Source organism: Vipera berus (genome assembly GCF_964194415.1).
Source record: "Vipera berus genome assembly, chromosome: Z".
NCBI lineage: Eukaryota > Metazoa > Chordata > Lepidosauria > Squamata > Viperidae > Vipera > Vipera berus.
Window position 1 is genome coordinate 106,995,463 of NC_138205.1, and position 13,898 is coordinate 107,009,360.

Consider the following 13,898-nt stretch of genomic DNA (forward strand, 5'->3'; position numbering starts at 1 on the left):
CCTCACTTAATATCTAACTGTGACAAGAATTTACACTGCTAAAGAAAGCACTCATTTAGTGAAACATGGTGTGACACACATTTAGCAACAGTAGTTCTGGCAGTCCTGGTTGTGGAATGAGCCAGCAGTGTGTGGCAGCACCCAAAAAAGCTAATGAAATCCTTGGTTGTATAAACAGAAGCATAGAATCAAAATTATGTGAAGTATTAGTACAGCTTTAGTACCGCCTTAGTAAGATGACACCTGGAATGACACCAATTTTGGTCAGTACATTACAAAAAAGATGTTGAGACTTTGGAAAAAGTGCAAAGAAGAGCAACTAAGATGACTAAAGGCCTAGAGACTAAAACATATGAAGAATGATTACAGGATTTGGGTTTGGCTGGTCTGGAGAAAAGAAGGACTAGGGGAGACATGATAGCGGTATTCCAGTATTTGAGCGGCTGCCACAAAGAGGAGGGGATCAACTTACAGTATTTTCCAAAACACCAGAAGGCAAGACAAGAAACAACAGAGGGAAATTAAGCAAGGAGAGAAGCAACCTGGAATTAAGGAGAAACTTCCTAACAGTGAGCACAGTTAACCAGTGGAACAGCTTGCCTTCAGACATTGTGGGTGCTTCATCACTAGAGGTTTTTAAGAAGAGACTAGATAGTCACCTATCTGAAATGGTAGAGGGTCTCCCGCTTGAGCAGGGGGTTGAACTAGAAGAACTCCAAGGTCCCTCCCAACTCTATTCTGATTGATGGTGATCATTAGGCAATGACTGAACCATCATTAGGCAACAACCTCGCATTTTTTTCTACTCTGCCACACACAGCTTTGCTTCAACTTCCCCTACACTCTCCCCCCCCACTGCAATTTTGGCTACTTCCCACTCTACCACTGCCCCATCACCTACCCCACCACCTCTCCACAACAACCTTGCAGAAGGCCAGCAGCTGTTTCAACCAGATGTGCCTTGTCAGCCACCGAATGAAAAAACAGGGAGAGTCAGCTCAGGACAGTGAGGAATGGCAGGGTAGGCATGGGCAGGGATGGAGTCCAGGCCAAAAGGGCAGGGGGGAGTTAAAGAGGTAGGGGGAGCTGATGCGCTTTCTGCCACCCTGAAAGTGGTCAGGCTGCCAAAAACCTGAATTTTGATCACCTGGCGCCAGGAGTATTACAATTGGAAGACCATCCATAGCTACCATTCAGCACTATCATAACTTCAAGTGACCACTAAATGAATGCTTGTTAAGTGAAAACTACCTGTACCCCTTTTTCATTGCCAACTGGACTCCATGTCCTCTTCCTTAACTGTGAGAAAAGCCACTCAGAGTTACTTAAATAGGAACAATATAAATCTTTTACAGAAATAAATCAATTCTGCGAAAGCATTTAGTCTTCAAGGTCCATGCAGAACATTGTCACATATATGTCATGTCAGGTGCCTCATTTATAACAATGATAAACGAGTAAATGCAATTTTTGCATTTATCACCTTAAGATCACAACCACAGTTGCAGTTTCACTTAGTGATCTCTTTGTTTAACAATTCAGTTGCCAATCCCAAATATAATTGCTAAACAGAGACCACTTGTAGTCATTCCACTTTCTAGTCTCACAAAATCCTGTTCTTGAGTTCCTTATCTATGTGACAATTTTTTCAAGTATGCAATTGTGAATATATAGATTCTGTTCTTACCTCTTTGCTGCTTAGTCCAATCCATACAGGCTCCTTATATTTGAGCACCTGCAGCCATATGAATGATTCTGTGTAGGGATCTACAATGCTGGCAAGTTTTAAATTTTCAGATTCACATTTCTTCCTTGCTTCTTCCCAGGTCATCTTGGGGCTAACCATAGAATAGCTGCTATTTCCATAACTGATATAGTGAGATGCTGGAACTGTTGGTTCAGAGTAAGGTGATGGACCTATTTTTAAATGTATATATAAATATATATTAGTCAAGACTGCCCCCAGTTCTAAAAATGAATACTGCTTTTGTTTGTTTCTGAAAACCCTTAATATTTAATTTTTATCCTTTCTTAAAATATCCTCCCAGTTCCACACCATGACAACACTTCATGCAAAAAAAAAAAAATCAAGAGCACATTAAATAAATAGATACAGTGAGTCTCTTTAAAGAGATCTTCTTGAGATATAATATTAAATGTATATCTTTAGTTAGCTCAAATATGTGAACTCATGAACTCAGGCCATCCGTTGAATACCAGTAAAAATATATTTAAATATTCAGGCTATAAGAACTTTTAATCTAATCTAATCTAATCTAATCTAATCTAATCTAATCTAATCTAATCTAATCTAATCTAATCTAATCTAATCTCTTCTTTAAATCTCTTGATTGTTTCATTAAATCTCTAATCTAGGCTTCCGGTTCTGCGCAGCTAGTGCACCAGCCGAGGGATTGAGACAAACCGATCCCTATGGCTGATTTCTCTCTATTTGGGGACCTTAAATGGGCCCAAAGCCACCTCGGAGAGGTGGCAAGGAAGGAGGGAAGCCCCGTCTATCCTGGGGAAATGGCAGTCAATCTGGATGTCTGGGAAAGCTCTCCAAAAAACGACAGAAAAAAGGCTAGCATCATTCATGAATCTAGCCCAAGCTACATGCAGCTGAAGCCAAAAAGCATTAAACTAGGAATGACTGTAAACAGCGTGACTGAACTGGGGAATAATATTGATTTTCTCTCTTCTACCTGACTGATTTCATGAGGAAAAAAACCAGAAGTAAAAATCCTCCGAAAGTGAGGTTGTGTGTGTTTGTCCCACCCTTCTCTAAACCATTGCTTTTCAATCAGTGGTACATGTACCACTACTGGTATGCGAGCACCTGGCTGGTGGTACATGGCGTCGCCTGCCTCCCCCTGCCTCCCCCACCTCCTCTCCACCCCCACCCCCATGCTCCGTTCCTTCCCAGATCACTTGCTGCTGGAAAGCATGCTGCTTGGCAGCGGCCTGCAGGAACCCTACAGAGGGTGGGCGCAGGCACAGAGCAAGACCCTGTCCTCCACAGAGACTTGTGCAGCAACCGGATTGACTTCTGATCGGCGCTTCTTCGGGTCACACATGGCCGGGAAGGCACGTCGGAATCCCAGGTACCAGTAAAGTGATCGGTCCACTCCTCCCCCATCGCCTCGCCAGCCACCAAACCCTGCCTTTCGAGCAGGAGCGGCCTTGCCCTGTTTGCCCTTGGCCACCTCCGTGGGTGCTGCTTTAGCACGGAGAGGGCAAGGCCGGTCCCCATTCGGCCTGCCATCCCCGGGAGAGCCCCACACAATCGCCTCGCCAGCTGCCGAACCCTGCCTTTCGAGCAGGAGTGGCTGTCAAGCCCCGGGCTCAACAATCAACTGGGTTGAGGGGGGGAAATCTGTGCAGCAGCCCAGCTACCTGGCCTGCCAGCCAATCAGCTGGGAGGCTGAGACTCCGGATTTGAGCCACCAATAGAGCGCACTGCAGGGAAGATGTGCCAAAGCTCGCCCCAGAGCCTCTGCTTCTGGAAGCCTGCTTGCAAAAAGCGGGGCAGGCGGCAGCAGCTGCTCACAGCGCCGGGCAAGAGCAAGCAGGGCAAGGCCGCTATGAAGCCCCAGGCTCGACAATCAACTGGTTGTGGGGAGGGAATCTGTGCAGCAACCCGGCTACCTGGCCTGCCAGCCACTCATTGCTCCGACGATCAGCTGGGAGGCTGAGACTCTGGATTTGAGCTGCCGACAGAGTGCAGTGCAGGGAAGACACACCAAAGCCAGCCGCTCATTGCTCTGCCGATCAGCTGGTTTGCTGCCTTGTCCTGTTTGCTTTTGGCCAGGACCATGAGTAGCTGCCGCCACCTGCCCCACTTTTTGCAAGCCCCATTATGCTGTGGTCACAGGCTTCCGGCAGTGGAGGCTCCGGGATGAGCTTTGGCGTGTCTTCCTTGCACTGTGCTCTGTCAGCGGCTCAAATCCGGAGTCTCAGCCTCCCAGCTGATCGGCGGAGCAACGAGCTGCTGGCAGGCCAGGTAGCCGGGTTGCTGCATGGATTCCCCCCCACACCCGGTTGATTGTTGTGCCCGGGGCTTGATAGTGGCCTTGCCTTGCTTGCTTTTGGGTGGTGCAGTGAGCAGCTGCCGCCGCCCACCCCACTTTTTGCAAGCAGGCTTCCAGCAGTGGGAGGCTCCACCTGCTTGCTTTTGCCCTGTTTGCTTTTGGGCAGCACTGTGAGCAGCTGTCGCTGCCCGCCCCACTTTTTGCAAGCTATGTGATGCTGCTGCCGCAGGCTTCTGGCAGTGGGAGGCTCCAGGACAAGCTTTGGCGCATCTTCCCTGTGCTGTACTCTGTCTGTGGGGGCCGCCTTGGGAAAGGTGGAAGCGCAGCTGTGTGTTGTGATTCAGGGTCAGCCTGTGGGTTCGGCAGTTGGGTCGGACGATTCAGAGGAGGAGGAGGGGTGTGTTGGAGAGCTTGCTGAGAATAATATTGAGGCTTCACAGAGCCCTCAGCCAGGCCCCTCCCATCTGGTCACGACACAGACCCAGCTGTGTGAGCCTTACAGCGTGGATGAAGATGACCCACAGCTGGTCCTGTTCAAGGACACCCGATGCAGAAGGCAGTCAATCAGGAGTAAACAGAGGAAGGCAATGGGGCACCTCGGAAGGAGGCAGAGAGAACCCACGCCCTGAACTGTTTAAAAGGGGAATGTGTGGGAGGGTTAGTTTGCTGAAGGCAACCGTTTGAATAGCTCCTGTTTCATGGTTCGTGTTTGCTCTCTTTGCTCTGTTTGCTGTTTTATGTTAATAAATTTGGCAGGCTTAGTTCCAGCCTCTTGCCTTCTTGTAAAGGGGTTGTCCCTGCCTTTTCTGCAGGGCCGGTAGCAGGCTGGTACAGAACACTGTGGTCTGGGACAGTCAACCACTCTGAGCCCTGTTTGGCCGGCTTTGTGCCTCCGTCCCCCAAGAGCAGCAGATTGTGATTTGCTGTCGTGTGCTTCCCCGAGTGTGCCTCAGCCCCGGATCTCCCCCCACCCAGGACTCCAGCTGCGTCTGCAGAAGGCAGCAGGGCGAAAGGCACTTTGGAGTGTTTTCCATCCATTCCGTGTGAAGGGCACCTTTCTGCCCCGCGGTCCACAGCAGCATTGTTGGCGTGCATGGATTGACTGTGAGCGAATGTGAGGTGTTTCTGTTACTGGAATAAAGCTTATTAAATGAGCTAGCAACCTCCGAGTATCGTTGATAGATCTTCCCTAACTTTCCTTGGGTGCTGCATAAAGAGTTAAAGTGGGCATCAGGTTTCTTGGTAAAAATGGATAAGGAAGGAAGGAAGGAAGGAAGGAAGGAAGGAAGGAAGGAAGGAAGGAAGGAAGGAAGGAAGGAAGGAAGGAAGGAAGGAAGGAAGGAAGGAAGGATGGATGGAAGGGAGGGAGGGACGGAGGAAGGAAGGAAGGAAGGAAGGAAGGAAGGAAGGAAGGAAGGAAGGAAGGAAGGAAGGAAGGAACAATGGTAGGGAGGGAAGGAGGAAAGGACAAAGAGGGAGGGAAGGAAGAAAGGAAGGAAAGAAGGAAGGGACAATGGGAGAGAGAGAGAAATAGAGGGAAAGAAAGAGGGAGAAAAAGAGAAAGAGGGAGAGAAAGAGGGAGGGAGAGAGAGAAGGAGAGAAAGGGAGGGAGAGAGAAAAAGAAAGGGAGAGAAAGAGAAATAGAGGGAGAAAAAGAGGGAGAAGGAGGAAGAGAGAGAGAAAGGAGAAAGAAAGGGAGGGAGAGAGAAATAGAGAGGGAGAGAGAGAAATAGGGAGAGGGGGAGAGAGAAAGGGAGAGAGAGAGATTAAATTAGTAACGTGGTTAAGTGCTTGTCACAAGGTTGCAAAAGGTGATCACATGACCCTGGAACAATGTGACCATCATAAATATGAATTTGTTGCCAAGCATCTGAATGTAAATCACATGACCCTGGGGATGCTGCAATGGTCATAGTTGTGAAAAATGGTCATAAGTCACTTTTTTCAGTGCTGTCGTAACTTTGAACAGTCACTAAGCAAATTGTTTTTTCTTTTTTCTTTTTGGTCAAGTTTTTGACACCTTGCTGGGCGACTGGTGGTACTCGGACATTGCCTTATCCTAAAAGTGGTACAATGAGTGAAAAGTTTGAAAAGCCCTGCTCTAAACGGAAGCAGCGAATTAAGTTTAGGGGGGGAATGAAAGGTGGACTGGTGCTGACATCTAGAGGTGGATGAAAATACTGCCCTAAATATACAGCCCAGAAAGAGAAGCCGGTTGTCATGACCTTCAAGGTGTTGATTAAACAAAGAACAGCTGGACTAGCTACAAAGTGAGAACTACAAAACTTAGAAAAAATTGACCTTCCTGGATTATAAATATTTTTTTAATTGCAACTTTAAAGTGATTGGCAGAGAAAGGACTTTGGTCATTATGGAGCATCAGATATCTGCCGAAATAACATACCAAGAAAAAATAAACATTTACCAGGAGGAAATGTTTGTTCTGTTACAACAAATGCAAATAATATTAACATTAAACCATGAGGAAATTAAAAATTAATTTGAAAATTTAAATGAATGCATTCTCAATTTAGCGTCACAACAATCAAATGATCAGAAAACAAAAAATGAGAGAGATCATGTAAAGCAGGCAACTGAACATAAGCTAGTGGAGACTCAAGTGGAGAAGGACTTACATGAATCATTGAAAATTGAAAAGATAACTCTAAAATCACAAAATAAATTTGAGGATAAGGAAAAAGATTTGACAAAATGGATTACTGAGCTGCTGGGAGTACCACAAGAAATGGGGAGACAAGGAATGATGAGAGAAATCTTCAACGAATATGAAGGGACAAAATCTTTTTACAAAGACATGATGTTTGATTTGTCTACTATATCCACTATAACATTTACAAGATTATGGAAAGACTCTTTGATGCAACAGAATATTAATTAATTAATTAATTAATTAATTAAACTTATATACTGCCTTTCTCTCGTAGGACTCACAAGGTTTATTAAAAAAACAATACAACAATTACAAAAATTAAAAACAATTAAAATGATTACATTAACCTTGAATAAATAAAAATCCCAATTAGCCAGGTCTTCAGGTCCCGGCGGAATGAGCGAAGGTCAGGGGCAGTCCTAAGCTCTACAGGCAGCTGGTTCCAAAGGGCAGGTGCACCCACAGAGAAGGCTCTCCCCCTGGGTATTGTCCACCGGCAATCTTTTACCGGCGGTACCCTGAGAAGACCCTCCCTGTGGGAGCGCACAGGACGAAGGGAGCTTGATGCCGGCAGCAGGTGCTCCCTCAGATATCCCAGACCCAAGCCATTTAGGGCTTTATAGGTCATCACCAGCACCTATTGATTGGGAGAGATGCTTGGCAAAAAAGAGGGCTAAAGTGAGAATTGAGGAATTAGATGATGGGGTTTATCAGAGGGAATATTTAAAAATTAAACACTTGTTTGAATATGGCTGAAGAAATCGAAAGATTTTAGTTTAAGAGGGATGAACTCTCTAAGTAAGACAGTATTTTTTTTCTTTTGTTTTTCAATATGGGAACTATAAAAATCTGTGGGATAATTAGCATAAAGGAAATGTTTTAGATATTTAAATGTAATTGATTTTAAGAAAATTCCAACGGTTAACTAAAAAAGGGAAAAATGTTTTGAACACAGTTAAAAGATTAGATGATTGGAGTTATTAAATGGAACATTTAAAGATTAAACATAGGTTTAATGATGGGTAAAAAGAACCAAAAAAATTGGAAATGTGTATATTAATTCAAGAGGGATACATATTTTAAGTAGTATATTACTTTCTTTTTTCTCCTTTTTTCTCTTTTTTTCTCTTTCTTTTTCTCTCGGGTCTTTTCTTTTTCTATGTCTTTTCTATGTCTTTTTCTTATTTTTTAAGATATGAAAATAGATTTAAATACTTTAAGGTAATTAATTGTGGGAAAATTTTAACCAGTAGAAATGTTTTGAACATTGTAGAGAAAATAAATTTAAATAAGAATTGTAAACAGGATTTGTGATGAGGCAACCAAGATGACCAGATAGAAAAGAAGCATGATATTGATGAGATTATTATTGGTAGAAATTTTAGAAAAATCTTTATATTTAATTGTTACTTATGAAATTAATAAGAATTGTATTAATTTAGGTTGCAAAGAGAATATTGTTGGAAGAAGAGAAAATCAAGCAAAGCTATAATGTAGAATTTGGAATATAGAAATTAAGCGATAGTGATTACTTTGTAAATATAAACCCAGGCAACACGCTGTTTACCAAATATCAAGATGTTTATATTAAAAAATCAATAAAATATTTTTTAAAAAAACTTTTAATCTAATCTAATGTAATCTAATCTAATTTAATGACCTTTAAATCTTTTGATTGTTTCATTAAATCTTTAATCTAACAGCAGGAGGAAGCTTTTGTGGAAATAGTTTTGGCCTTTTGGCCAAATAACTGATTCAATGCTACTAAAAGCCTTTGCTTCAGATATTTGGTATCATGATTATGTTTATTAGTTCACTTTATTTAAATACTTCCTGAGGTTGATGGTACTGTGATTTAAGTTTACAATTTCTATACATTCCTTCACTATGGACTTTCTTGGTTAGCATATTTGACTTATTGCAATCTTATTTGCCTCAAACGTGTTTGTTCATGTAGGTTTTTCTTTTTATATATATAATTTTTATTAAAACTTTTAAAAAAGAAGATAAAAAAATACAAACTAAAATAAAGTATGGAAGAGAAAATAAAAGTAAAGTAATCAAAGAAAAATAAAAAGTTCAATAAAAAACGATAAGAAAAAGGTAAAATAGATAATGGCTTCCAATATTTTTTACAAAAGTTATAATTACATATATATGCTTAACTTCTCTGTCTCTTTCAAGTTGCATTATATTATTCCACTTTCTAAGATCTATCCCTTCTAATCATCAAAAACATAGATCAGAAATTCTCTTTGTTCAAATTCTGATAGTGATCTGTACAAGATAATCTAAATTAAATGTTTAATTTAATTTAATTTCAGGTAGAGTAGTAGCCATTAACATTTATTACAAGATGCCTGTGCAAAATGCAAGGAAAAAAATTAAAAAAGAAGGTATACAACCAACTATTTAGCGTACCCTTCCAACATTTGGAAGCAGTAGAACTGCATTTTCTGAGATCTGCAAGTGGGCATCGCATATTGCCAGAGGTTACCATATGAGGACAAATCATGCTTTGCTAAGATTACTTGAAGGTGGGAGATACTTCTAATGTAATCTACCATATCCCCTGAATGGATCGCCCCATGATTAAGACAGATGGAGAGGAAGCTAAGTACTAGATTGCAAGAACACAAGTAAGACAAGGAGATCCGAACTTGTTGGTAACCTCATGTAATTAACAAGGATATTCAATTTTGTAGCTACTAAGATTGTTGGCCATGGAGGCAGAAAGATAGACAAGAAAATGATTGAAGCCTGGGAAATAGGTCCCTTGTCAGACAACAGGAGTGCTGATTTACCATCAGCTTATCAGGTACTTTGGAACCAAGGATGTGGCAGCACAAGGAAACAACAGCCAATAGCTGTCTATCAACATACTAATCAACCAATAGGAAGCCACACCCAACCACATACAACATAAATATGATGCAGACAGCAGCCTAAAGCACAAATTCTAGTAGAGAGAAGTTCCCTGAGGATAAACTCCAGTCTGAAAGCTTGGAAGACTAAACCTCTGGTCCCAGTGTCCAGTCCAGATTGGATTCTATAAATGAAATGTTCCTATTTTCTGAAATTGAATTATTGACTTTTATAAACTTACCAGTATTTTTTTGGCAGATGTAGTTCCTCTGAGATGAACAGGATCCAACTCTCCAATATCCTGCAAGCCTTTCAGGTTTTCTCAGCATAAAAACACAGTCACCCTACAATATTTAGGCATACCAAGAAAGCCAAACACAATCACTGGTTTCATGACTGGAACAGTCTTTCTGGAACCTTCCTTTATAATGTCCAAAGAGGGGGGAAAAAGTGTTTTTTGTTTCTGGTAACTACATAACATGATACCTATATAAGTTTCTTGTCATTATGTCCTATAGAGTCTAACACAGAAGCATCTGGAAGCATACAATAGAAGCACATTGAGCCTTCATCATCAAAGGAAGATGCTGCCACTGGCTATAGTGAAAAGGAAGTCAGTAGTCTCTAACAGCAGTCTTTAATAAATCTTTACAGTCAGGGTACTTCATGAACAATAATGGGTTGTGCAGAACATGCTATCTTAGGCAAAGGAACCATTTAGACAGTCATCTCTTCCCAAAAGTCCCAGTGTGCATGTTCACTCGGGACCACTATGTTTCTTTGACAACCCCAGCGAAAGTGATATCTGCATATGCACAATCATGTAGAGAAACTGGAGAAGCCTTCAAGGATATCACACTGGGCCTAGGCCCCAAGGTGGAAAAGGAGTTCTTTGCTCATGTCGCCACGCTTTGCCTTTTGGGATACTGTGCACAGCTTATTGGATATATCAAAGGTAAGCAACTATGATAATAAAAAAATGCCTGTGTATCTGAAGGCTGTAGCAATCTTTATGAATCATGCATTCTAAACTTGGCAGGGCCATTTATTCTCCATAATTATTTTAATTTAATATCTTTTAATTTTTTATTCTATAGTTTTTTATTTTCATTTTACTGGATCTTTTTTTTCTTTAAGCAAGTGTTGGCTATAATAAAATTCTCCCCAAAATAATATGCAATGCATATTTTTCATTCATACCTAGAAAGACAGGAGTAACATTGAATTTTTTTCCAGTATTATATCACCCCCTGTTGATGAGGAGAAATCATAGCAAACTTTATTTAACAAACAGAAAAGATCTGAAGTATCACCCTAAAGGGTAGAATTCAAGAACTTCTTATTTTATACTTGCATTTTGCCTCTGAAAATCCCATAGAAGGTTTCAGACGGAGTGCTCCTAAGCGGCACATTCTGCCTCCTTTGCCTAGGACAAGCTAAGCACTTGTGGTAAACAGAACTTTAGTGTAGACAGTTGCAGGAAAGTTGGGTCAAAGGAGTTAAATCTGAAACTTGATACATTCTCCTAGTGAAACTCTTATCCCATTGGCAATTTGGAGAAAAAGATAGAAAGGAAAACTCTCCCAGAGACTTTTAAGAGCAACTTTGCACTTTAACCACCTGGTTTAATTACTGTGTTTTGATGCTTAGATCATATTCTGAGCGCAATTGTTTTAAATTACTTTTCCCCCCAATAAGGGCTCTTTATAATCTCTTCACAATCATAATGCTTATTCTAGATCCTATTTATTCATTAAATTTATATAGCCAGACATCTCATAAAAAGAATCTCTTTATATATTTTCTGTATCATTACAGGAATTTAGCGTCAAGGATATTAACTACACCTTTGCATGGAAATAGAACAGAAAAACAAAAATGAACTGGACTTACATTGTATGAACGAGGTGACCCTTTGGCCCAGTTTGTAAAATAGACTCCACTTCCATCAGTCCAGAGAAAAAGTCCTTCCCAATTCTTGTCACTGAGTCCAATCCAAGCATCACCAGCAGCATTTTTCAAATTTATTGTGAGAAAAGCTGGGGGAATATATAACATACTTATTTTACAATAAAGTATTTTGCAGACCCATCACTTATTATATTTTGTTCCATCCTTTTTACAGCTTTCTTTGATTATATTAGATTTTAAAAAGTGCTTTACTGTACCAGATCAAACTCTGCTCACATACAACATTTATGACAGCCATCATTTCTATATTCCTATCTTAAGAACCTTCCAGTCACAATATGGAAGGAAATCAGGCAAAAATGCAAAGATACAGTTTGCTTTAAACTGCTGCCATAAATTCAGATATCCAGACTGTAGCTTCCATCTCATGTTTCTAATGTTTTAATAGCCACTCCTGTTGCTTGTCAGTATTTTAGAGCAAGAATTGCTCAGATGCTGACTAGCCTAAGCTATAGGATAAATCTAATTTTCCTCTTATTAGGTAGCAAGTCATTGGATATCTCTAGAAGAGTCACTAACTTTGTTGCAATTGCTGTCTCTATTAGATGCCCTACCATTTAGCAAACTTGGTGTTCAAGGTATTTTGCTTATTTATTTGTTAAATGTATTTGCTGCCTATCTTGAGGTGTGGCTTCTCAAGGCAGCTTATAATAATAAAAAGGAAGAAATAAAAGTTTAAATGGAACAGGAGTAAAATAATAGAATAATAAATAAACAATGAAAAAGAACAAAATGAGAATATATAAATATGATAATCAAAAAAGAGGGAGGAATGAAGAGCAAAGAGGTGGAGTCTGCCATTAATGTACTAGCACCTCCAACTATATTGATGTTATTATTTTTGCCCACTCAAGGTATCTCTGGGTGGCTAACAAAACTACTCCCAAACAATACAAGAGAAAAGAAAAAACCTACCATGAAATAGCACAGACAGGTCAAATCAAACCAATGAATAATAACCAGTGCTTTTTTTCTAAAAAAAAAAAAGGTGCCGGAACTCAGAGGTGCTGTCACTGGGAGTGATGCCGGTGTCTGTAGGAACCCCCTCTTGCTACGGCGCCGCCGCCTATCCTTTGCATCCCCTCCCCTGCGGCTTGGAGCCACAGGCCGTGGGGATTCTCCTCCCCACGGCTGCTGTGGGGATTCCCCTCCCTGCAGTTGCCACACCGCAGCCCATGGGAGAGAGCAGCACAGCTTGTGCAAAAGCTTTTTTTTTTTTTTTTTTTTGCAAAAAAGGTGCCAGAATGCCATTCTGAGCATTCTATGAGAAAAAAGCCCTGCTGATAACCACCTATTTGAAGGGCCCAAAATTCATCATAATTTTGTCAGTCACAATGGCAGAATGTAGGTTTTTTTAGATAAAACAGAGGAGCAGCTTGCCACTGCCTTCTATAGAGTATGAATTGATGTCTTTGCCATTATCACTAAAGTGACCATCTACCTCCAACATCTTTCTGTATCTCTGCTATGGAATATAGGTGCCTGTTTGCTTTAGCTCGGCTTCTAAGAGTATAAACAGTCATGATGTACTCTCACAACATTTTTGATCCATCCCTTACATAAACATCAATCTCCAGGATAATAAGGCTTGAGGAGACTCCTAGTAGTAAGTTACCCCAATAAAATTACCCCTTAATTCTTTCAATGTTTGCAGCTTCCTCAATTTGGTATATTCCAAGTATGTTGGGACTGCAATTCCTAGAATTCCTAGGTATCTGGGAACACATTTTCAAATTCCACATTTGAAAAGCCTGTTTATGGCATTATAAATTATAAAGAGCCTTGGTGGAGCAGTGGGCTAATGCCTCCTTAAGTAACACCAGCTGCCTGCAATTAGTGCAGGTTCGCATCCCACCAGGCTCAAGGTTGACTCAGCCTTCCATCCTTCCGAGGTAGGTAAAATGAGGACCCAGATTGTTGGGGGCAATAAGCTGACTTTGTAATAATGCCGCTTGGGGTGTGTGTGAAAGCCCTAATAAGCAGGCATATACATAGAATGAAGGCTATTGCTAAGCTTGTAAGCTGCCCTGAGTCTTCGGAGAAGGGCAGGATATAAATGGAATTAAAATAAATAAATAAATAAATAAATAAATTAAGTGCCTTAAATTTAAGGTAGACAATTGGATAAGCATGAAGGATTTTAGATATTCAACTATAAATGGCATTTTCTTGCTTAGCAACCAGAGATAACAGATTCCAAAACTAGATCATTTTCTTCTGTGATCTCTGTCTATGTGCTATCTCTTTCTAAGTTCTAAGAATATACATCTGTATAAACATCTGCCAGCCTATCCTCTAGAACATCCACTCCTCTTTTCATTTTAATGCATTAGAGAGAAGAGAAGGGCGGTATAAAAATT

At 40.9% G+C, this 13,898-nt stretch overlaps 1 protein-coding gene across 1 annotated transcript in view; it reads right to left on the bottom strand.

Moving 5' to 3' along the window:
• LOC308679030 (macrophage mannose receptor 1-like) overlaps window positions 1–13,898 on the bottom strand; it is a gene marked incomplete at its 5' end in the record, with an annotated part of 70,354 nt that overhangs the window by 20,476 nt on the left and 35,980 nt on the right. The window contains 3 exons of the mRNA XM_081346265.1: window positions 1,688–1,917; window positions 9,809–9,911; window positions 11,461–11,606. Of these exons, the coding sequence (XP_081202391.1) occupies window positions 1,688–1,917; window positions 9,809–9,911; window positions 11,461–11,606 (479 nt within the window). The remainder of the gene's footprint in view (window positions 1–1,687; window positions 1,918–9,808; window positions 9,912–11,460; window positions 11,607–13,898) is intronic.